The 25,417-nt window shown below is 38.3% G+C and overlaps 1 protein-coding gene and 1 non-coding gene across 2 annotated transcripts in view; both read left to right on the top strand.

The window, feature by feature from the left end:
* POLA1 (DNA polymerase alpha 1, catalytic subunit) overlaps positions 1 to 25,417 on the top strand; it is a 306,108-nt gene that overhangs the window by 44,798 nt on the left and 235,893 nt on the right. Inside the window, exons 19-26 of the mRNA XM_039257241.1 lie at positions 1,736 to 1,852; positions 3,488 to 3,663; positions 5,827 to 5,956; positions 6,444 to 6,563; positions 7,626 to 7,725; positions 10,417 to 10,541; positions 16,391 to 16,540; positions 16,961 to 17,083. Of these exons, the coding sequence (XP_039113172.1) occupies positions 1,736 to 1,852; positions 3,488 to 3,663; positions 5,827 to 5,956; positions 6,444 to 6,563; positions 7,626 to 7,725; positions 10,417 to 10,541; positions 16,391 to 16,540; positions 16,961 to 17,083 (1,041 nt within the window). The remainder of the gene's footprint in view (positions 1 to 1,735; positions 1,853 to 3,487; positions 3,664 to 5,826; positions 5,957 to 6,443; positions 6,564 to 7,625; positions 7,726 to 10,416; positions 10,542 to 16,390; positions 16,541 to 16,960; positions 17,084 to 25,417) is intronic.
* On the top strand, positions 9,646 to 9,775 carry LOC120248773. Its single transcript, XR_005532682.1, has one exon.

Genomic DNA, 25,417 nt, shown 5'->3' with positions numbered 1-25,417 from the left:
TTAGTGGCCTGGCTGTATATTGGTCATAGGAGTTAATTCCCTTGGTTTGGTGTCAGTCTCCCCAGTGTTTGTATTTCAGTTTCATGAGCTCAGTGCATCTCTGTCTCTATTTTTTAAGATTTTGGTTTTAAATAATCTCTACACCCAATGTGGAGCTTCAGCTTATAACCCCAAGATTAAGAGTCATAAATTCTCCCGACTGAGCTGCCAGGTGCCCCGAGCTCAGTGAATCTCTATGACTAGGAGCTAGGAATTTTTTCCCCCCTTGGTAACTGAGTATGTTTCCACTAGATAGGAAGAGGTAATAGTTGATTGAGTTATGTTTGCCCCAGTTTTTAAGAGTCACAAAGCACCATTTGACTTTGTTTCCTCTGGTTTTAGTTTGTAGGCTCTTCAATATGATTTCTTTTTTTTCCCCCCAGGATCAAATTATGCTGCGATTTTGATGGTTTTGGAGGAAAGTTGGGATATAAATGCATGTATTTTAAGTGTGGTAATGGTAATTTAGTTACATTGAAGCCTTGCAAAGCAATGTGTGGCATATATGTGTCCACATTCATTTTTGCTCTTGGATATCTATCTTGATCGTGGTGTGGCTAAAGTACCTAGAACCTGAAGGTTGTTAACAAGCGTCTCTGCACACTTTCCCTTAGAGTATTCTAGGACCCATCTTGAAAACACCAGGAAGATTCTGTCCACAGTGCTCTGTTCTTGTGCTCTGGCTCAGCACTAGGTCCTCACCCAGTCTCTCCTAGTAGTCTGTCTTGAGCCCCAAGGAGATGTTTTGGTGCCTAGGATAGGTGGCCTGGCTTAGGGTGTTAGAGCCAGGTCTGTGTGTAAGAAATCCAAACTGACATAAGAGAGTATCCTGACATGGGTTTGAGTCCCTAATCCCAGGCATGATAATTTGGAAATGAGACTTCCTTGAGTCTCTTAATTTAATAGGCTTATAAATATAAACATGAGTACTGAGCAAAAAAAAAAAAATTAATAGGCAAAACTGCCATAAATATATAGTGGTATACATCTTTAAAATTAATAATAAGTAATTCGGTTTATTGATCTGATTTATTTAAAACTGTGTTTAGTTTTTTAATAAACATAGGCAGTGAACCATATTATTCCCACAATGGAAAGTATCACTATAGACATAAGAGATTTGGTTGCATTTTTGAGGTACTGTCTACTTGGTATCGTTTCTTTGAACTGTTGAGTGCTATTATGTATTTTGTCGCACATTGATTAAGAGTCTGAATCAGTAGTGTTTGGACTCAGTTCTTTAAGAAGAAAGTAGGTGCAGTTCCTGAGTTTTTGAAGAAGACAGTGTGAATACAACACAGGCGGGTTCTCAATTTTTAAGGAATTAAAATGGAATTATTTGAATACAGTTTTTACTGATCACAAAAAAAGTGTGGGACATAAAAATTTGCATTTGCTCTTGAGACTGTGAGGCATGAGCTGCAAATTAAAAGACATCATATGAACCTTGCATCAATTAGGATGAAATAAAGTTTATTCCAGCAATCTGCTTAGCAGCTTTGTTAATGTCAAGGCTAATGAATGCTGCTGATGAATATATTCCTGAAGAAGAAAGGACCCCAATTGGAGGTAAGCTCATGATGCCTTCAATTAGAGACCAGAAAAAGAAAGGGCAAAGAAATTCTATGCTTATGAAGATAAATCCTCTCATTTGCCTTTGTTATAATGTTATTGGCTGCCTTCTTTTTCTGACTAGGGTCATAATATTTATGGATTTGAACTGGAAGTGCTCCTGCAGAGAATTAATGTGTGCAAAGTTCCTCACTGGTCCAAGATAGGTCGACTGAAGCGATCTAACATGCCAAAGCTTGGGGTAATAATAATTTTCAAAATCTTACTTCTCGACTTAGCTTCTTTATATGGAATAGCTACCTGGGAACACACAGTGCTTCTTTGATTAAAAATTGGTTGTCTTGCGATAGGACATTTTAACGTTGACACTGAACATCTTTTCCTTTGAATGTAGCATTTTATTGGTAGAAGCCACTGGTAGTTTTTAAAATCAGCTATTAGCATCTAGAGACAGCACATACATGTTCCTTCCACTTCGGCGTTACCGAAGCTGTAGCCCTTAGGGCAGAGATCAGCGAGTGTTCTCATTCAGCACGGAGAAGGCAAGGAGGAGTGGGAGGGAGCTGACGGTGAATGTATGAGGTGGCCATGGGCTGAGTGTCGTGCTGCGTTAGTTGCCTGTCATAGCAAGTCCAGTTTGACTATACTTTGCACAGGGGTAACAGAACTTGTTCAGGATCGTAGGGCTAGTGTGGGGAAGAACTGAGATTTTTGAGCCAGGCCTGTCTTGACTCCTTTTTTTTTTTTTTTTTTTTTATTTCTAGGAGAGAGAGAGAGAGACAGCATGAGCAGGGGAGGGTCAGAGAGAGAGGGAGTCACAGACTGAAACAGGCTCCAGGCTCTGAGCTGGCAGTCAGCACAGAGCCCGACGCGGGGCTTGAACCCACGAACCGCGAGATCATGACCTAAGCGAAAGTCGGACGCTCAACCGACTAAGCCACCCAGGCGCCCCATGTCTTGACTCCTTTAAAGCCTTGTATTTTTCATTCTACCCGCTTGTTTTGGTGGTTTTTCTATGAAGCCACTTTCATTTCCTAAGCTTCATTGTGCTTAAAATCTTGTTTTCCTTAAAGCTTGTAAGGTAAAATGGGCATGTTGCGTCATCAGAGAACTTAGGAATCTGCACGTTTTATAATGCCACCACAGATTGGAGTTGAGGCCAGGGCTCTTGCTTCTGTTCTTGTTCATATTTTTAACACGATAGAGTTACTAACTTTCATTCCAGAACTTGATTTAGTATTTCCTTACCCCTTCATGGTTTTCTTTGTATGGTGTCTTCTCTGAGGTCTCCTGTGGCTACCCTATTTAAGATGCGGTCCCCCTAAATTACCGTATTTCTCACCTGTTCTACTTTTTCTCTTTTCCATATGCTTATTACCTCCTAAAACTATATAGCTTCTGGATTTTGATGTTTATTTGTTGCTATATATTTAAGATAAGATCAGGAATCTTTTCTTTTTTTTTAGATGTTTTTATTTATTTTTGAGAAAAAGAGAGCATGAGCGGGCAGGGGCAGAGAGAGAGGGCAACAGAGGATCCATAGTGGGCTCTGTGCTGACAGCAGCGAACCTGATGCAGGGCTCGAACACCCGAACTGTGAGATCATGACCAGAGTCGAAGTCGGACGCTCAACCGACTGAACCACCCAGATGTCCCAGGAATCTTTTCTCTTTGGCTCAGTGCTGTCTCCTACATGCCTAGAATAGTGCCAGCTATATAGTGAACGTTCACAAATACTTGAGTGGTGGCTGTCTGGGTGAATGGGAGATGGAGAGTTTCCTCATTGTCATTGTGGACTAGCTTCAAAGTGAGTTGGAACAGAATGTTCCCAGTGTCTGCTTATCTGTGGGATTTGCTTTTTGTCCTTCCCCTGTAGGGCAGGAGTGGACTTGGTGAAAGAAGTGCTACCTGTGGCCGAATGATCTGTGATGTGGAAATTTCAGCAAAGGAGTTGATTCGTTGTAAAAGCTATCATTTGGCTGAACTTGTTCAACAGATTCTGAAAACTGAAAGGGTTGAAATCCCAATGGAAAATGTACGAAATATGTACAGGTATGATCCTGGATGGTTTGGAATTTGTCTACTTTGAAATGAGTGATAGAAGAGGCCAGCATCACCTTCAGGCTGGAGGGGAACTGCCTGCATGTCAGCCCCCATCTCTGTGACTTGAAAAATGTAAATTATTTTGCCTCTTGAATTATTCTTATTTTGTTAGTTTAGTTCCATCTCCCTCGCCCATCCTAACCTCGTCTAGGTGTTTCCCAAGAGCAGTTTGGAAATTCATGTGATAGTTAGTTTTCTACCTTTAATTTGTTAATTCAGAAATTAATATAAATCTTTTGGAAATAGAAAAATGGAGAAATCTTGAAGTTATGTGAAGATGCTACTTTAAAAAAATTTAAAAAAAAAAGATACTACTTGATTATTTCTTAGTTCCGTCTTTATTGAGGTAGAATTGACAAACAGAAATTGTACATATCTAAGGTGTACAAATTAATGTTTAATAAATGTACATTGTGAAATAATCACCACAGTCAAGCTGATTAACAGATCTGTCACCTCACATGGTTACTATTTATTTTTCTTTTTTATGTATGGTTACAAGATTGTAGCTGTACCCTGTCAGCAAGTTTCAAGTATACAATATAGTATTGTTAATTGTAGTCCCATTGCTGTACGTTAGACCTTCTGAACTGACTCATTTTGTACAACTGAACCTTTGTACTTAATTTCCTAAAAAAGGTTTCTTCCACTCCTCTTTTCATGCCTCATCCTTTTCTGCCCATGCCTCCCAAGTCCTTGGACTGCTTCTCTTTTGACTACACTCCCTCTAGGTGAGCTCATGGAGTCTCAGAATTTCACTAATATGTAGTTGCTGATACATCCTGCTTGGGTATCTTCAGCTTCAGTCTCTCCCTTGAATTCCAGATTCCTGTATACACCTGACTGTTTTACTTGATGTCTGATATGAACCTCCAGCCTAACTTGTTTAGAAGCTCAGCTCCTGATATTTTCCCCTAGGCTCCTCTTGGAGTTTTTCCCTAAGAGTGACACCTCTTATTTTTCTAGAACTACTGGAAACCTCCAAAGTCATCTTCAACTCAGAACCTTTGAGGCTTCCTCTTTCTGATAGATAGCCCACATTTGAGCCATCATAAAATCCTGTCAGTACTATCTTCAGAATAGGTCTGGATCTAACCTCTTCGTTTCCCCTCCATTGAACCCATCCTGGTCCAAGCTACTCTCCTCTTTCCCCTGGATTAATGAGTCTTAGGTCAACTTCTTGGTCTCTTTGCTTTTGCCCTTGACCTTTTGCTATTTGTTTTCAACCCAGGAACCAGCGTTATCTTGCCAAAGTTAAGTCAGATACTATGCTCTGCTCAAAATCTTCCAGTGATTTTCTCTTTTATTTAGAGTAAAAACCAAAGTCCTTAGAGTGACTCATAAGGTCCTATACAGTATGTCTCTCTGCCTTTAACTCTGTCCTTCTGCACTCCATCATTCTCTCTGTTCCAGCCATTGGTCTCCTTCCTGGTCCTAGAAGTGCCAGCTTCGTGTTCAGCTTAGGGCCTTTGAATGTCCCATTCTGTTTGCCTGGAATGACTGCTCTTCCCTTGGACATCCATCTGCAAGGATTGCTCCCTTGCCTCTTCCAGTTATTCATTCCAAGTAACTTCTTTCCTGGTCCTGTAACTAAAATGTCATTCTCTTCTCCTGACACTCAATATTTCCTTTGCTTCTTAATCTTTTCTCCTTAACACTGGACATGATGTAACATACCTTATATATGTATTTTAACTTCTACTCTTTCTCTCCCATGAAGACATAAGCCCCATGAGGACAGCTATTTTTGTCTTTTGGTTATACCTAGGATCTAGAACCATGCCCGGCACATAGTCGGTGTGTAATACGTACTTAGTAGATGGATTGAATATGAGGATTTTTAGGTAGTTTTCAGGTTTGTAGTTCATGTATAACTTGACTTTGTATTTATGGGAATTTTTCTGTGTGTGTTTGGAGAAGGGCATTGGGATCAGAGACATGGATGAATTTGTAGTTTCATACTAACCTTATTTTAAATTGTTTCCAAAGCCAAGGTACCAATGCTCTGAAGTTCCTCATACCAAAATTTTTGTAATATTTTATGAAGTTCTGATTATAGTCATTGTTTCCTTTAATTGCTTGATTCTGTTTCATTCTTACTTTTCTGTACAGTGAATCTTCTCATCTGTTGTACCTGTTGGAACACACCTGGAAAGATGCCAGGTTCATTTTGCAGATCATGTGTGAGCTAAATGTTCTTCCATTAGCATTGCAGATCACTAACATCGCCGGGAACATTATGGTAAATTTAACTTAGAAAGGGGGAAAAAGCATTTCCTGTTGGATTCTGTGTTTGCTTGGGGTAGTTGTTATATGATAATGAGTCTAAATGCCTGCTTATAAAATGAGTAACTTGTACTCTGAAAGCTGGGCTTCTTTTGTAAAATGAACTGGCTGCGTGAAGGGGAGGAAAACCAGGTGCAGAGTATGTTGAAATTTGGGTGAACATAAGGATCATCTCTAACATCTGGATGTGTCTCATTTGTGGAATGGTCTATTTGGCAGTAAAGAAATAGCCCAAGTTGACAGTATTTTAAGCTTTCTTTGTCTCCTTTTAACTATAGTGCTTAAAGAAAACGTTAGGATTAATTTTGTACCTTCTTATTTTTAAAGCAGCTCTTATTAGGAAGAATGATTGTGGAAGAGGTGCTGTGATTAAATTTACCACGTCAAAGTTGCTTTTGTTTGTTAGGGTTTTGAGCTCAAATTTAAAACATTCTATTTCATAGTCTAGGACGCTGATGGGCGGACGATCTGAACGTAATGAGTTCTTGTTGCTTCATGCGTTTTATGAAAACAACTATATTGTGCCTGACAAGCAGATTTTCAGAAAGCCTCAGCAAAAACTGGTGGGTCCACAATTGCATGGTGTTTTGCCTTTTTTTTTTTTTTTAAATCCTCCCCCCTTTTATTACTTCGGTGGCTTTTTTCACGGTGACAACGTCTGCTTCCAAAATTATCCCCTGTATACTCTTGAAACTGTTTCAGATTCGTTCCGTTGTGTTTCTGTGATTTCCTTCTTCACTTTTTACTGTGTGGATAAAAACTCTTTGTGAAATATGAAATTCTTTGAGGATAGCATTAAGCCTCTTTGATGGGTAACCATACAAGGAAAGTGTTTTGCCACCCTAGCTGTACCCAAAGTTACATGCCAGTTAAAACCTTTTTTTCTTAAACGCATGAGCCTTTATTTTTTGTTGCTTTGTTGCAGCTTTATGTGCTTGCAGGATCATGTCACCACAATCTGTTTTCTGAAGTGGCTTCCATGACATTGGAACTAAAACTTAGCTATGTTTGGTCAGCACTGATAGCAGTTTAACTCAAAAGGGGAATTTAATGTTAAGATGGTTCATGTTCCTGGATTTGTTTTATGTACATTATCAAAATGGGTTTAGAGAATATTAACTTACAGGAGTTTGACTTCTGCTGAGGTACTGAATATTTCTTGGTTCTTAATAAGCTACTTGAGGATGAATTTTCAGTCTACAGACACACTCATTTTAAGGCATCCAAATTAGAATAATGATTATATCAATATGAAATATTTTGTATTTCTACATCATGATTGTTAGAGTAATTAATTTAAGAGGTCTCTTCTATCTTAGATTTTACGGAATATCAAGTGTTGTATTTTTAGTATCCATTGATTTAAAAATAAAAGGTTCTATGAATTCAGAAACATCTTCAAGTAAAATTTGCATATTTATTAACTCAGGAATACAGTGTTTTAGTAACTCACATCTTGGCCTTCCTTTGGGTTTGTGAGCGTGTTACGGTAACTGCTGTTGACCTCTAGCTAAAAGTGAGGGATGTTAGAACTGTGTACTGCGCTTGCAGAAGGGGAATCATAAAACTTCTTAACTAGTTAATTAGTTGCTGGCTGGTAAAGTTGTCTTCCTATTTGACATTAGGGAGATGAAGATGAAGACATTGATGGAGATGCCAATAAATACAAGAAAGGACGTAAGAAAGCAGCTTATGCCGGAGGCTTGGTTCTGGACCCTAAAGCTGGTAAGTCTGCGTGGCAAGTTGCTTTGCCCCTGGCATTAAGGAATTTTTAAGGCAGACCTGGGCTTGAGAAGCTAGAAGACCTGAATTGTGTTTTGTACGTTAGCAAGTAGGTCTTGTAATGTCCTCATTTTGTTTTATGTTCTTTTGAAAATCTCACTTGCCAGTCGCCTGACCTGAATTCATATGAATATTTTTTATTTTTTTGCTGTGTTCCAAGAAAGCTTTGTTTATGGACATTGAAGTTCAAATTTTATGTAATTTTTACGTATCATGAGATACTCTGTTAAAACCTTTTTTTCAACCATTTGAGGATGTAAACACTATTCTTGGCTCACGAGCGTTACAGAAAGAAGGGGTAGGCCCAGTTGGGTCTGCGCAGAGTTTGCTAGCCCCTAGTCCAGTATCTAGTGATTTGTCTTATGGTGGGAGTACCCATGGCTCCTCCCATCTGCTCTAGAGGGCTGGCTCTGTCTCTGCCTGAGCTGCCGGTACCGTTAGGGTGGACAGCAAAGTTAAAGGAAGTACAGACCGTAACCACCACATTGAACTTTAATAGAGTAACTAGTCCTTATTGTCATAATGGCAAAGAAGATGTTTGGTGGTATGCAGAGCTAGACATCTTTTTTTTTTTTTTTAAACCGAGCTAGACATCTTTTTTTTTTTTTAACCCTCTTAACTATTTTTAAATATACAGTTAAGTAGTGTTACATATATTTATATTGTTGTATGGGAATAATGTGAATTATATCAAGTGACTTGAACTCTGAGTAGAAGACATTTTTGACAAAAGTGATTTTATTATTAGGGCACCTGGGTGCCTCCGTCACTTGAGCTTCCAACTCTTGTTTTCGTCTTGGGTCATGATCCCATGGTTTGTGGGTTCAAGCACCACGTCAGGCTCTGCGTTGTTAGGCTACTGGGGATTCTCTCTCACTCCCTCTCTGCCCCTTTCCTGCTGTGTGTGCTTGCTCTCCCTCTCTCTCTCTCAAAATAAATAAGCTTTTTTAAAAAAGTGATTTTTATTGTATTGAAAAAGATCAGTAGTCCTTTGGTGTTAGATAGATTTGGGCTTAAGTTTTGTCTGTGTGATCTTGGGCTTCCTCTTGAACCTCTGTAGGCCTCATTTTCCTCTTCTGTAAAATGGAGATAAGAGAAATATAGACCCTTGAAATGAATACAACACTGTATGTTAACTACACCAGAATTGTTTTTAATGTTTACTTTTTGAGAGAGAGAGAGAATGGAAGCGGGAGTAGGGACTGAGGGAGGGGGACAGAAGTTCCAAAGTAGCTCTGTGCTGTCAGCAGCAAGCTAGGTGTGGGGGCCTGGAACTCTCATACCGTGAGATCATGACCTGAGCTGAAGTCTGTTGCTCAACTGAATGAGCCACCCAGGTGCCCCCAGAATTTTATTTTTGATTGCACTAGAATTAAAATTTTTTATACATTTTTTTTGAGAAAGCGTGAACGGAGCAGAGAGAGGAGGAGATAGAATCTGAGGCAACTCCAGGGTCTGAGCTGTCAGCACAAAGCCCACTGTGGGCCCTGAACCCATGAACTGCAAGACTGTGACCTGAGCTGAAGTTGGACACTTTACTGACTGAGCCACAGGCACCCCTTGACTACACTAGAATTTAAAAAAAGAAAGAAAGAAAGAAAGAATAGTATCTCCCACACAGGGATTTAAGGAATAAAATGATTTTTTTTCATCTAATTTATTGTCAAGTTAGCTAATGTACAGTATATACCGTGTGCTCCTGGCTTTGGGAGTAGATTCTGTGATTTCATCGCTTGCATACAACACCCTATGCTCCTCCCAACAAGTGCCCTCCTCAGTGCCCATCTAAAATGATTGTTTAGTATAGGGCTTGACACAGAGTGTGCTATCAATATGTTTGCTGTTGTTTTATTTTCTTGATAGTGGACATTTATTTTGGTTCAGTTTCTTCTTAAGGTGAAGATAACTCTTTATAAATGTCCTAGAGAAATATAGTAGCTTTCTGTTTACCCTTTGCAAGTGAAAAGGGTGGATCGTTCCACTACTGACATTTATATAGATCACTTGTCTGATTTTAACACCATTTGTGTACAGGTGAGTGGGCTTTCCGCTGTATTCTTAGAAGGTTAAAAAAAAATGTGTGTGTGTGTGTGTGTGTGTGTGTGTGTGTGTGTGTGTGTGTATGTGTATATATATTTAGTGATACCAGTGAGTAGTTATATACATCTGGATCACTAAATATTTTGGGGACAGAGGTGGTAAGGTAGGTGGGAGAGAGTGCTTACTTGAAGGAGAATTTCACAACATTTTTTTGAAATGGATATGATGCCTGTGTAAAGTTTGATATGAGAAGGTGTTTGCCCATCAAAATGGTATACTTTGGGGCTGCTGCAGAAAGGGTCATTGTAGCTGGTTTCAAGGTGTGACAGGGTCCAAGTTTTCACTCTAATACAAGTGGTTTTTATGGAGTGGTAGTTGAGTATTTTTTCCCACTGGTGTAACTCACAGCTTTCGATGTTATATTGTTTTACACACACACACACACACACACACACACACACACACACAATGTTGTATAATTCTTCTAATGTTACGTTTTGACAAATCTGGTTTGTAACCCCCCCCTTTACTTCCCCTATCTCCTTTTTTTTTTTTTTTTTAAAGCCTTTTTGTAACATGGCTTTTTTATTGCAGGTTTATATGATAAGTTTATTTTGCTCCTGGACTTCAACAGTTTGTATCCTTCCATCATTCAGGAATTCAACATTTGTTTTACAACAGTGCAAAGAGTTGCTTCAGAGGCACAGAAAGCTACAGAGGTTTGTATTCAACTGAGGGGCTCTTTAATTTTTTTTTTTTTTTTTTTTAATGTTTCATTTATTTCTAGGAGAGAGAGAGAAAGACAGCGTGAGCAGGGGAGGGTCAGAGAGAGAGGGAGTCACAGACTGAAACAGGCTCCAGGCTCTGAGCTGGCAGTCAGCACAGAGCCCGACGCGGGGCTCAAACCCACGAACCGCGAGATCATGACCTAAGCGAAAGTCGGACGCTTAACCGACTAAGCCACCCAGGCGCCCCCTGAGGGGCTCTTTAAATTGAGGTTAAAAACAGTGCTTAAAGAAGGAAGAGAACCAAAGGGGTTAGCATTCTAGTTTTTCCTCTTAAGGATACAATTTGTCTTTTCTTAGTGGTCACAAAAGGGGGAATGTTGAGTAGACAGATATTTGCACTGGTTCTGTATTGTTTTTATTTAACAACCTTATTGAGATGTTATTCACATATCATGTATTTGATCTATTTTAAGTGTGCACTTTAATGGCTTTTAGTGTAGTCACCGAGTTTGCAGCCTTCACCACAGTCAATTTTAGGGCATTTTCGTTACTCCCCAAAGAATTCCTGTACCTTTTAGCTGTACCCTCCCTCAACCCCTCCTTTGCTTCCAGACCTTGGCAACTAGTAATCTTTCTGCCTCTATAGATTTAGGTATTTTGGACATTTCACATAGATGGAATCGTGTGACCTTTCATGTTTGGCTTATTTCACTTAACATACTGTTTTCAAGATTCATCTGCACTGTAGCATGTATTAGTACTTCATTCCTGTTTATTGCTGAATACTATTCCGTTGTATGGATATATATCACATTTTTATGATATATAGGATATATTTGATAGATATGACACGTTTATGATATATGGTGTGTATATGATATATTTATTTTAGAATCATCTTGTCGATTTATGCAAAAATGCCTGCTGTGCTTTTGATAGGGCTTGTACTGGATCTTTAGATGAATTTGGAAAGTATTGCCATCTTAATGTTAAGCCTTCCAATCAGTGAAAATTGGATCTTTCCATTTAATTAGGTGTTTAATTCCTTTCAGTGATGTTTTCTAGTTTTCACTACACAACTCTTCTTTTATTAAATTTATTCCTAAATATTTCATTCTTCTTAATACCATTGTAAGTGAAATTGCTTTCTTAATTTTAATTTTGGATTGTGCATTGCTAGTATATTGAAAGATAACTGATTTTTGTGTATTGATCTTGTATCCTGCAACTTTGCTGAAGTCATTTATCAGCTCTAATAGTTTTGTGGATTCCTTAGTATTTTCTACATATATCTTTATAATCTTGCTGCCTTATATTTCTTCTTTTTTTGTCTAACGGTCCTGGCTAGAACCTCCAGTACAATACTAAATAGAGTGGCAAGAGCAGACACCCTTTTCTTGTTCCTGGTCTTAAGGGGAAAGTATCTGGTCTTTATTTCACCATTAAGTATGATGTTAACTGGGGGTTTTCCATAGATGATGTTTATCCAGTTGAGGAAATACCCTTCTGTTCTAGTTCATTGCGTGTTTTTATCATGAAAGGGTGTTACATTTTGTCAACTACTTTTTCTTTATCTATTGAGATGATTGTGTGCTTTTTGTCCTTTATTCTTTTTTTGTTTTGTGTGTGTGTGTTATTTTTTAGATGTTTATGTATTTTTGACAGAGAGTTGGGGGGACAAGGGCAGGGAGAGAGGGGGACAGAGTATCCGAAGCAGGCTCTGCACTGACAGCAGTGAGCCCAATGCAGGGCTGAACTCAAGAACGGTGAGATCATGATCTGAGCTGAGGTCTGATGCTCAACTGACTGAGCCACCCAGGCGCCCCTGTCCTTTATTCTTTTAATATGATATATTACATTGATTTTCATTTGTTGAACCAATCTGTGTTCCTGGGATAAATTCCACTTGATCTTGGTGTATAATCCTTTTTATATGTTTCTGCTTTCAATTTGCTAATATTTTGTTGAGTTTTTTGTTTGTATTCCTAAGGACTTTTGGTATATAGTTGTCTTTTCTTGCTATGTTTTTGTCTTGTTTTGTTATGGTATTAGGATAATACTGACCTAGAATGAGTAGGGAAGTATTCCCTCCTCTTCTGGTTTTTGTTTTTTTTTTGTTTTTCTTATGTTTTTTTTGTTTTTTGGCGGGAGAGTTTGAAGGATTCATGTCAATTCCGCTTCACATATTTGATAGAGTTCACTGGTTAAGTTATCTAGTCTTAAGATTTTTCTCTCTGGTTTTTTTTTTAGATTTCCAGTTCAGTACTTGTTTTATGTCTATTCGGATTTTTTATTTCTCCTTGAGTCCATTTTGTTTTTTTCTAGGAATTTGTCTATTTTGTGTAGGTTTATCTAATTTGTTGTCATAAAAGTGTTGATAGTATTCCCTTATAATCATGGTTGTTTCTTTAAGGTTATTAGTAATATCCCTCTTTTATTCCTGATTTTAGTAATTTGAATCATTTTTTTGTCAATGTAGTTAAAAGTTTGTCACTTTTGCTGATCTTCACAAAGAAGGAACTTTGGTTTTGGTGATTTTCTCTATCTCCTGTATTTCCATTATAATCTTTATTCCTTTTTTCTGCTTTTGTTGGTTTAGTTTGCCCTTATTTTCCTAATTTCTTAAGGTAGAAGGTTAGGATTTGGATTTGAAATCTTGTCTGTTAAGGGGCGCCTGGGTGGCTTAGTCGGTTAAGCGTCCGACTTTCTCTTTGGTCATGATCTCTCGGTTTGTGGGTTTGAGCCCCGTGTCGGGCTCTGTGCTGACTGCCAGCTCAGAGCCTGGAGCCTGTTTCAGAGCCTGTGACTCCCTCTCTCTCTGACCCTCCCCTGCTCACGCTGTCTCTCTCTCTCTCTCTCCTAGAAATAAATAAAACATTTAAAAAAAAAAATCTTGTCTGTTAATATAGGTATTTACACCTGTAAATTTCCCTGCAAGTACTGTGTTAGTTTCATCGCATTAGTTTTGGCATATCATTCATGCCTTTATTGTCAAGCCCCTCCCCCATCAATTGACCATTGATCTGACTTCTGTCACCATCACTTAGTTTTGCTTATTCTGTAACTTCGTGTAAGTGGAGTGGTACAGTATGTATTCTTTTGTATCTGGCTTTTTTGTTCAGCATGTTTTTGAGATTCATCCATGTTGTTGCATTATCACTAGTTCTTTCCTTTGTGTTACTGAGAAGTATTCTACACTTGATTTATCTAGTTTCCTGAAATAAGCATTTGGATTTTCAGTGTTTAGCTATTATTAATAAGCCTGCTATCAACATTCACATCTTTTTATGGACATATACTTTTGTTTTGGGGTCGTAAATATGTAGGGAGTGAATTGGCTGCTTTGGATAGGAAGTGTATGTTTAACCTGAAAAGAAACTGCTGAATTATTTTCCTGAGTAGTTGCACTGTGTTACAGACTCCCACTAGCCATGAATGGGAGTCGTGCCACATCATCTCCATCACTTGGTATTTTTATTCTTTTAACTTTGGGGTATGCAAGCCTTTCTTGATGATTCTCCTCACTAAACAGCCTTTTTAAATGAATCTTGTTGAATTATTTCACATTGATTTTATTTCATTTATTTTTAATGTTTTATTTTTTTGGGAGACAGAGTACAAGCAGGGGAGGGGCAGAGAGAGAGGGAGACACAGAATCTGAAGCAAGCTCCAGGCTCCGAGCTATTAGTACAGAGCCCGACATGGGGCTCGAACCCACAAAGTGGGGGATCATGACCTGGGCCGAAGTCAGACGTTCAACCCACTGAGCCACCCAGGCGCCCCCACATTGATTTTAATCTAGTGATCAGTCAACAGTTTTAAGTAGGGCTTAATAACTTGATATGTTGTTCTTCATATATAAAGCTTATATAATTGACTGTCAGTAGGGAATTTAATTAGATGTGGTTCTTCAACAGCAAAAGACGTAAAGTAATAAAGTAACATGTTATCTCTTTGTATTGTTTTTCACTGATTCTTTGTACCTGTTGCAGAAGATATCTGTTCACTCTCTTGCTCTGTATTTCACATGTCTTTTAGTTCCAACCACATGCTTTGGAGCTGTTTTTCAGCCCCAGTTCTGTCTTCCTAGAAGAGAGAATCTTAAAGGCTTGCTTAAGTGGGTGAGCATGTCTGGTACCATCTGCTGTGACCACAGGAGTGAGTTCACAGAGTACAAATATGGCTGCTAAGGACAGGCCTTTCCTTGGGACTAGAGGAGAATCTTATAGAGAAGGAATTGGGTAGACATCCCCAAAGGTTGGTGACTGCCCTTGCCAAATACTGTTCGTTGGGCTCTGTCCTGCTACTGTGTGAGCCTGTGACAGTTGTCATGATCCAGCCTCCTTCATCCATTCCATCATTTTGTATTTTTGGTCTTTCTAGTTAGGACTCTGGGTATACAATAGAATCATTTCAGAGTTGGAAGGGACCTTAAAGGTCATCTAAGAAATACTATACACCAACAGTTTATAGGTTCTATATCATTTTTCTCTGCAGTACCTCATTTGATCCTCAAAATAGCTAGTGCCACACATCTGGTATTGGTTGAGCTGGGCCAGATCCTTTCACTTAACTTTTTATATGACCATTATAGTTGCTGTAAATAAATGGGAATGTGTACCACGATCTCTTTAATAGGTTTGCTATCATCATCTGCCATTTTGGAAAATAATAGGTCCCTGTTTATTATAACATTGTTCATTTAAAAATATTGATCTTTATAAAATCAAATACTTAGTAAAGGCTGGGTTATCAAATGGCGTTGACTTGCCGTACTTGAAGCCAAGAGGTTTATTTTTAATTCTGAACCTTTGAAAGGGCGAATGTGCCTGGCTTTGCTTTGCAGCCTGTTAATAGAATTAATGGAAGCTTCAGAAAAATGATCTAATGCTTTCCTTGCTTTTTCTTGCTGTAAATTTTCATATAAGAAGACTGCTGGTGACGATTCTAAAATGTTGCTATTCTTTTACCAATTGCAAATCAATTTACAGATAAAAGGCCTTACATAAATGCTAAGGAACATGTATATATTAATTTTCAGAAATTTCATGGCCTATTTAAATATATGTTCCAAATTCCTAAAGGAAATTTGTTGATTTAGTATTTGGGGTTCTAGTTTGTAGTCTAAAATACAGTAATTACCGGGGCGCCTGGGTGGCTTAGTCGGTTAAGCGTCCGACTTTCGCTTAGGTCATGATCTCGCGGTTCGTGGGTTCGAGCCCTGCGTCGGGCTCTGTGCTGACTGCCAGCTCAGAGCCTGTAGCCTATTTCAGAGTCTGTCTTCCTCTTTCTCTGACCCTCCTCTGCTCACGCTGTCTCTCTCTCTCTTTCTCTCCTAGAAATAAATAAAAATATTAAAAATAAAATAAAACACAGTAATTACCATGATTCTCCATAGTTGTAAGAGTGTTATGGCATTTTGTTTGGGAGTGCGTATGATTTAAAACAAGTAGTTGGGCTGCTTCCCCCTTCCCCCAGTAAATCCTAGAGGTCTCAATGCTTCTTTTCAAAAGAATTTCCCCACACATGTTGCTCCCCAATCTTTTTGAAGGGAGGAGAGGAATATATATAGAAATTGATCCCTTTAAATGATATCTACGTTTGTCAGTAATGAGAGAGGTGGAGATACTGGGAACAAGGCTGTTGGAAGTGGGAGAAGAGGGCGGCGTGGACTTGTTCTCAGCTTTTGTTTCTGCCACCCACGTGCTGTTGGCCTATACTTAGGCAAGAAAGTAGCTTTTCAAGATGTGATCATTGCATAAATTGCCCACAAATATTATTTTTGAAAATTGTTTTACAAAAGTTTGATTGGTCTGAAATTTCTGTTGTATCTTCATCAGGATGGAGAACAAGAACAGATTCCTGAGCTGCCAGACCCTAACTTAGAAATGGGCATTTTGCCCAGAGAGATCCGGAAGCTGGTAGAGAGGAGAAAACAAGTCAAACAACTAATGAAACAGCAAGATTTAAGTCCAGACCTGGTTCTTCAGGTATATATTTTCACTGAGAGACATTTGAGTGACAGTCTCTGCTTTTAGAATTTGATTAGGAGTGTTTTAAAGATGATGCTGTTTGCATTTCTATGGGCTTACTTTAAATTTGTGGGCAGGAAACCATTCACAAACACTAGAATGCCTCAGAATGGAAGACAGATCTATCTGCAAAGCCATATCTGGACCAAATCCTTCTCACTTCTGGGAGCTTTGGAGTCTGTGTTTGTGTTTGCTTATTTCCAGAAGGTCAGGGAATCGTGCATCTGGGAGGATGGGCTGAGTGTGTTAAGAGTTCTTTTTTTGTTCAGGGACATGGAGGGTTTTTCATTGTCATTGGTGATCTAGAAAGGCATCTAATGTAATGATTAAGCATCTGCAGATATTGTTGTTTGTCTTTTGTCCTTGTGTGGCCTGCAGTATGACATTCGACAGAAGGCTTTGAAGCTCACAGCAAACAGTATGTATGGCTGCCTGGGATTTTCCTACAGCAGATTTTACGCCAAACCACTGGCTGCTTTGGTGACGTACAAAGGAAGGGAGGTAAATGGTATAACGATCATATCTCTAAAGATGAGAGATTTTTTTTTTATCTATACATGTTCCAGTGTGGGAGAACCCAGTTTGTTGCCTAGTTAAACAGCTTCAAATGCCCCTTTCTTAGGACAGATTCAATATAGATAGGTTTATAAGTAAGGATCCGTTCATTCATCCATTGACAAAGTATTTATTGAGTGTCTACTCTGTACGAGACATTGTTAAGGGGGAAGACTGTTGAACAAGACATAAAAGGTGAGTGAGCAGAATGTGAGTCACATTCTACCTAGAGCGAGGGGTGTAGAGTGGCATGTAGTGGGGACTTGGGATGGAGAGACCGTAGTTGGGAAGGAAAAGAGACTTGTAAATAAGTGAATAAACAAACATAAAAAATAAGAGAATATGGTAGAAATCAGTGCTGTGCTGATAATTAAAACAGGGTGATGGGCTAGTTTAATTAATGTTAAGATGGCTAGTTTAAATTGGTCGGAGAAGATTTCTTTAGTAGGTAACAGGAATGACAGCAAAGTGATATAAGGGAGCACGTGTGTATGCTGATACATTCGGTTGGAGTACAGGGCAAAGGAAAAGATCAAGGAGAATGCCTCCATTTTCACCCTTTGGCTGATTAGCTTATGGAGCCATTTACTAAACTGGAGAAATCTGCAAGAGGGAAGCAAACCACAAGAGAGTCTTAACAGTAGAGAACAGGGAGGGTGGGAGATGGGCTAGATGGGCCATGGGCACTAAGGAGGACACTTGTTGTGATGAGCCCTGGATGTTGTAGGTAAGTGATAAATCACTGAATTCTACTCTGTATACCAGTATTGTGCACTGTGTGTTAACTAAAATTTAAACAAGCATTCGCGCGCGCGCATACACACACACACAGTTATATACATATAAAATGTAGAGAAATTTGGGAGAGAGGGATTAAGAATAGTGTTTTGGCTTTGAGATTTGTAATAGATCTCTAGGCATGTTAAGTAGGCAGCTGGATATAGAAGTCTACAATTCCAGGAATAGATGAGGAGTGGAGTTAGGGATTGAGAGTTACTGGCTTTAGAAATATGAGCCAGATATGAAACAGATTTGATACTGTCACTTTGTGACAATATAAGCCTCACTTGCTTTAGCCCCACATGTGTGGGTTTTTCTTAATTTGTAAAAGAATAGTTATGTTAAATATTAAATTCCATTTCACTTCAGTAAGCTATTTATTCCTGCTGGTGGATTTGGACTACTCAGTCTTTTTTAAAAAATATTTTTTATTTTTAATATTTTTAAATTTAATTTAGTTTTTAAATTTACATCCAAGTTACTTGGCATATAGTTCAGCAATGCTTTCAGGAGTAGATTCCTTAATGCCCCTTACCCCTTTAGCCCTACCCACTTCCCACAACCCCTCCAGCAACCCTCTGTTTGTTCTCCATATTTAAAAGAGACTACTTAGTCTTAAGGAGGAGGTAGTTAGTTCGTGGTTATGAGTGGAAGGCTCTAGGTTGTTAAAACTATGGCCCATGGGCTAAATCCAGCCTGCCATCTATTTTTGTAAGTAAAATTTTACTGGAACACAGCCACACTTACTTGTTTATGTTTTGTTTGTGGCTGCTTTTACATTACAGTAGTAGAATTCAGTAGTCACTGTCAAGAGTTGCATGATCTGCAAAGTGTAAAATACTTGCCATCTGGCTCTTTTCAGAAAACAGATTTCCTGACCCTTGCTTTAGAGTCTAGACCAGCACTGTCCGGTATAAATCTTGAGATGATGAAAATGTTCTCCATCTATGGTTTATAATACAGTCGACCACTAGCCCAAGTGGCAAATGAGCATTTGATATCAGGCTGGTGTCAACTTCCTTAGCAACTGGATTTTCAGTTTTATTTAATTGTAATTAAAATTGATTTAACTTTAATCATCCACATGTGGGTAGTGGCTCCTGTATTGGTCAGTGGAGATCTAGCTGGCATGAAACAGACAAGATGTTCAGAGCTGCTCTTGTGTTGACAGTCCTATCTCACAGACTTGGCTCAGGGCACAGTGAGGAAGGGCAAAACGTGTATTAAACACAAGGAATATTTGAGGAGCTTCCAGATGAATTATTTATCTAAAACCCTACAAGAATCCATTGGTATGGCTAATAACATTCCCATTTTGCAGATGAGGAAGCTAAGACTCAAAGACGAAGCATTAACAAGTGACTCTTTTGAATTGGAATCCATATTTTCCTGATTATATGGCTTCTGCTGCAGTAGTGTTGCCTACCCCATCTCATGATGTCTTTCATGTCTGTGCTTCTGTTTATATTCCTCGAAGGCCATCTTTTTTGATACTTATCTCAAGATATAGGCCCTTTTTACATGGGAAGATACAGGTATTTCAGGGGGTAGTTGAAGTGAGGGAAGGATGTTTTCAGTTTCTTAGGCTAAGTTTACTTTAAAATTATTTAAATTTTATTTCTGTGTATATATCCAGTGGCTTCTGATAGAATACCATCTTATTTTTGTATTAGGAAATGCACTCACTTTGCCCCAACTGGGTGATAATACATGGGTTGACTATTGAGATTGGATCAAGGTTACTCTTAAGTTTCTCACGAGAGGCAATAGTTGACAATTTACTCCCTTGGAGAGTGCCTCTTGCTGTTGGGAAATCCCTGTTGTTACATTTTCTGCATTGGCTCAGAAATCCACAAGCTTAAAAGGGCACTGTTGATAATGATAAGCCCCAAATTTGTCCAGCGATCTCCCCCACTCTCCTAATCCATTGTACTTTAAGGGCAATATTTTTGTTTAGCTTGATCTTTAATAGGGTATTTAAACTCTGTTTTAATTTTGCTGTTGTATAAAATACAGCAGTAACAAATCTTAATAAACTGTTAAAAAAAACCCTTTACTCTCTCCACTAAGAAACAAAGCGTTTCAAACAAATCTAGAAATAATTGTATGTGATTTAAATTCTTGGTTTCTACTTTCCCCTTGTCGCTTTCCCCTTTGCTCCTTCCCACAAATAAAAAAATATAACTACAGAAAGTCGGCCTTGAAAGTAATGGGAGGTTAATGAGAAATAATAATTATACATTTGCTCCTTGGAAATCTTATTCTAGAAGAAGATTCAAAGCCACCTACAGAAATTATTTCTTAAAATAAAACTGATAAAGTATTGGTGATAATTCTTAGTACTGGTGGATGGAAATAATCTCTGTGGTAATCAGTCTTGGGGTTTACTAGCATTTTCCGTATATACTGTTAGGCCTTTGTGATTTCAAACATTTCTTGATTATTAAAGAGGTAGGAAGGGTGAGGTATAAAATGAGAGTCAGTTGGCTGAAATTTTGGAATACCTTTATGACTTATCACAGCTGTCTTTTTTGTAAGGAGATGGAGTGGATGAAATAACACAGTAACTTCAAGATCTTAGAAGTTGTTTGTTTTTCAAGTCCTTGTAGGATAAATTAAGGTTCAAGTGGAAATGAATAAGGAAACCTGGTAGCATGCCATCGTAAAAGATTATAAAATTCTACATTTGAATATGGATTAATATACAGTCTGGGGAAACTGTAAGCCCTCCTCCCTTCTTGTTTTTAGCTCTATTTTGTGTGTGCTTAGTTTTGTTGTAATCATGCAGGTTTGGCTCTGGTGACCTAATAATTTCTGTAATCAAATGTATTATGACTGCTAGAGTACTCAGCGTAATTAGTAATTGTATTTTTATTAACAGGTTTATAATCAAAATGCTAATAGTTGTGTCAAATGGACATCAATATTGTCTTTGCCCAGGTGTGATCTTTCACACTTAAACTCTTCTATGATTTTTAATTGCTCAGTGGTAGAGGAATTAGTTAATGGTTAAAGAATTGTATGAGGGACCTCATAGCGTGCAAGTTATTTAAAAATAATGGAGTTAGTGTTTTCAGAGAAGTAATGTGGAAACTTAGTTTATAGATGCTCAGAAGTGAATCAGGATAAATATCACCTGTATTTGTGTTTGTTCTCCATGTATAGAGAGACATAAAAAAAGATACTGGGCAGGTTGATAGCACCGGGTGGACACAGATTTCAAGCCAGTCAAGACAACGGTTGTCAAGTGACTGGTGTGGTAATTGAAGTGATTGTTCACTAGATGGCGATAGACACCCTGAGATCATTAATCAATTAAGAGTTTTTATTCTGTGAACAATAGTGAAGGCCATGTAGTGACACAAATCTGTCCAAATTTCGGCTTTGATTAATTTTGAAACTGATAAAGGCTAACACTGTACCAAAGGATTGTAATAGTATATTGTGTTTAAAATGATTTTTTTGAATTCTAAGTTTTTATTGATAAGAACAATCATTGAATGTATCCTAGCAAGCAAATTCTTCTATCACATAACTAAATTCATACATGTGGCCATGAGGCTACGATACATGACTCAGTCACAGTATCTGGCTAATCCAAAGAGAATTGAAATGATTTTGATACATAATTTTGCCTCTTTGGGTTTTTTGAAAAAGGGATTTTAAACTTACTCCATACTTAAAAGCATATTCATTGCATAATCTTTAGTGTACTGATAATATTTGTCTTTATGGAATAATTAGTACTTGCTGATGTTGGTATTGTTTTATTTCTGCACTCTGTTATTTCTGTGCTCTTGATAAAACAATTTTTGGTCTGGATTTCTGGTTGCATTTTAAAGCGAACGAATGCTCTCATGTTTGGGTATAGAGCCCGTGTGTTTTCCATTTCTCATCTGGTAGGCTGACACGAGTTCTTGCCACCCGGTTGTAGTTGCCTATGTCTCACTGGTGTTCGGAGCTGAAATTTGTGCATTTAGAATATGTATCCGGATCATTTCATGAAAACATTGCGCTCTGGGCAAGCCTTCCTGACAGCCTTTTGGTGATGTGGTAGCGCCAGTCAGCAGCCCTTTGGAATGGCCTCTGGGCCAGAGGGCTGTCGCCTCTATTGGTGTCCATGGAGAAAGAGAATGAATGGAGAATCTCATAATTAAGTGCTATGGGAGACTCTCATCTTTATCTGGAAATAAGCAAAAGTTTCACTTTTCCAGTCTTTTTCTTAAGAAGTGTAGTTTTTTTAAAAAGCAGTAAAATACTACAGAAACATTTGAAGACTGGTTCCTTCCCACCCTCTCTCATTCTTTTCTCTTCTTCAGAGGTAACTGCTTTCTAAGGGTTGGTTTTTACCCTTTTTTGCCCATGGTGTTTTGCTTTTACAACAAACCTTTATCTATACCAGTGGTGCATTAAAGGGTTTTTACCATTTATGTGTCATGCTATACATCATTTTTTTGCAGCTTCTCCCCCAAAAAATGTAGAGGGAAAAAAGTAGGGGAAAAACCCTAGTCTATATTCCACTTTTAAATTATATCCATATTGATGCATTTTTAGATTTCATTTATTCATGTTACCACTTGTATAATATTTCAGTGAATAAATATAGCCCAGTGTATTTTTTGTTCTCCCACTGTCCATGTTTTCAGGTTGCCAAGTTGTCCCTTTAGGTTTTTTTCCCTTGATGAACAGTGCTGTGGTGCAGTGCCCCACAGGCGCAAGTGTCTGTCCTGTATTACTAAGAGTGAGATCTGCCCAGCCACAAGCAGTGTGTGACCTTCGATTGCTAACAACAGTCATTTAATTTATCATGGCAAGCTAATTCTTTCAAATAGCTAAATTCATATCTGTGTCCGGTGGCGGAGAGGGGGCGGTCACAAAACCAGGCTTGCTTAGTCAAAGTATCTGAGGTGAGCCTGAAGAGAACTGGAAATGATTTTGACATACAGTCTTGTCTCTTTGAATTTGTTGGTTTTTTTCCTGTCCAGGGATTTTCAACTCACTACAAACTTCTAAACTTGATCTTTAGTGTTCCACATCCTCATCGGCACTTGTTATTTTCTGAAGTTTTTATTTTTTGCCACATGAGTGTGAAATGGCATCTCATTATGATCTTAATTTGCATTTCCTTAAGTATTAATGAAGTTGAGCGTCTTTCCATTTGTTTTAACTCTTCACTTTTCTTCTCTGATATGCCTATGTGTATATATCCCCTCCTCCCTCCCGTTTCTTTTTGTTTCTCTCTGTTTTTATTTGTTTTTGTTTTGTTTCTGTTTCTTTTTGTTCTTTGCTGCTTCTTAGGAATTAAAAGGCTAGTTCTTGTTTGGTCATCTGTATTGCAGATATCTAGTCTGTGGCTTGTCCTTCACCTTTACGTGTGGTCTTTGAATGTGTACAAGTTTTTTTTTTTTTTAATGCCAAATAATTTGATTTATTCCCCCCTGTATACTGTTTTTTTTTTAAAGAAATCTTTTCTCTTCTGCAATGACAGACATTCTCCCTCAATTTCTTTTCTTACTTAGATCTTTAATTGTATTTGTCTGTTTGCTTCCTTATGGAGTTGTTGAATCTGTTCCTCTATTCCAGGGATCACCAAACTATGACCCATGGGCTAACTTTGATCCATGGCCTGTTTTTTGTAAATAAAATTTTATTGGGCCCCCATTTGTGTTAGGTTACAGCAGCAGAGTTGAGTAGTTACCACAGAAAGTAAATGACCCATAGGGCTTAAAATACATACATTTTGGCCCTTTTTGGAAAAAATGTTTGTGGATCTCTGGTCTCAAAGAGAGCCACGAACAATAGGAAAGTCCCCTTCCTTTCTAACACGTCCCATCGTGTTAGAGGAAGAGAGAGGCAGTTAGACTGTAAAGGACGTTATACAAAAGGAAAGAAGGAAGGAAAATGATCTTTTGGACACATGAAACTGTAGAGTTTGAAGTTCTCCTTTGCTCAGATGGTCATAGGAGAGCTTCATTCAACCCAGGTAGAACTCAGGGGAGGTCTGAGTCCTCTGAGGTTGTAGACAGCATTTTGTGTGTCTGTGCACAGGTGTACGTTTTGGGTGGTCGAGAGCGCATCACATGGAAGAGTTCTCAGAGGGGAAACTGATGCCCAAAGGATGAAGAGTTGTTGGTTCTCAATTTTTCCTCTCTGCCTTCTTCTGTAGGTTGAGGGGAAACTTTTACCTTAAAACTGTTTGCTTTTTTTCGCCGAAGACATGGCAGTGTGGTGAATTGTCTTGCCAGACCAGACCTCTGGAAACTGTGTCGGTGGTAGCAGGGGAGAGTTCTCCTTCTGTCTCCAGAGTTTTAATAGCCACCGTTAACACTGCTTTTAATTTCAGCTGACCTCCTAATGTTTTGATTTTTTTAACATAATATTTCTTCTAAGGCTGAGGTGAAGGTCTGATATGTTTTGGTAGAATATATTTTATGTTAAAAGGAAGCAGTATCCTTTTTCAGTGATCACAGGTAACTTATCACTTTTGAAGTTGTTTACATAATAAAATTCTAGGTCAAAAACTTTTTATTGCCTTTTTTATTGTATTTCAGGGGTGCTTGGGTTCTAAATTCTTTGCAGTGCTTCAAAACTGATAATGCTATTCAGCGTTAGTAATTCACACCTACTAATTCAGAATCTGTGGCAATTCAAATGAAATGAATTGAAATTCTTCATAGTAGAAATTAATAGTTATTTTGGAGCCTAGGTTCTTTTCATATACCTTTCAATTCTGCAGAGACACCTATTTCTAGTCAAGTAAGTAGCATCTTAACTGCGGATCATTTATATTGATGAACGTTTACTAATTAACATTAACATTTGCTTGTTCATTTCTCTATATCCTTTCTGAAAGTCGATGACAGTAGTGATGGTAAATACAAGAATAAGAAGCATGAGGGGGTGCCTGCATGGCTCAGTCAGTTAGGTTGTCGGACTCTTGATTTCAGGTCAGTTCGTCATCTCAGTGTCATGAGATCGAGCCCTTTCTCATTCTCTGCACTGAGTGTGCACTCTGCCCCTTTCCCCGGCTCATGCACGCTATCTCTCAAAATAAATAAATAAAAAAGAATAAGAAGCACTGATTTGGAAATACCCCATGGAAGACTGATCTAAATTATGATAACTTAGGCATTCAGTAATTTCAGAGAAAGCCAGTGACAGAAGATTTGAAGTATATAGAATAATTCATGCTTTATTAACCTGGTGTTGCATTTATACAGATAAATAAGTGGGTTACATTTAGGCCTGGTTTGAATTTACATACTTGAAAACACTGTCATAATATTTCTTTCAAAATAGCCAACACTTGGGATTTTTTTTAATTCCTTTTTTTTTTTTTTTTTAACATTTATTTACTTTTGAGAGTGAGGGCAAGGACAAGTGGAGGAGGAGCAGAGAGAGTGAGACAGTGGATCTGAAGCAGGCTCTGCACTGTGCACGCAGAGCTGGACGCGGGGCCCATCTCCCGAGCCATGAGGTCATGACCTGAACTCAAGTAAG

The sequence above is a fragment of the Hyaena hyaena genome, unplaced genomic scaffold (assembly GCF_003009895.1).
Source record: "Hyaena hyaena isolate Hyena2069 unplaced genomic scaffold, ASM300989v1 scaffold_611, whole genome shotgun sequence".
Lineage (NCBI taxonomy): Eukaryota > Metazoa > Chordata > Mammalia > Carnivora > Hyaenidae > Hyaena > Hyaena hyaena.
This window is presented reverse-complemented; position numbering and strand designations above follow the sequence as displayed.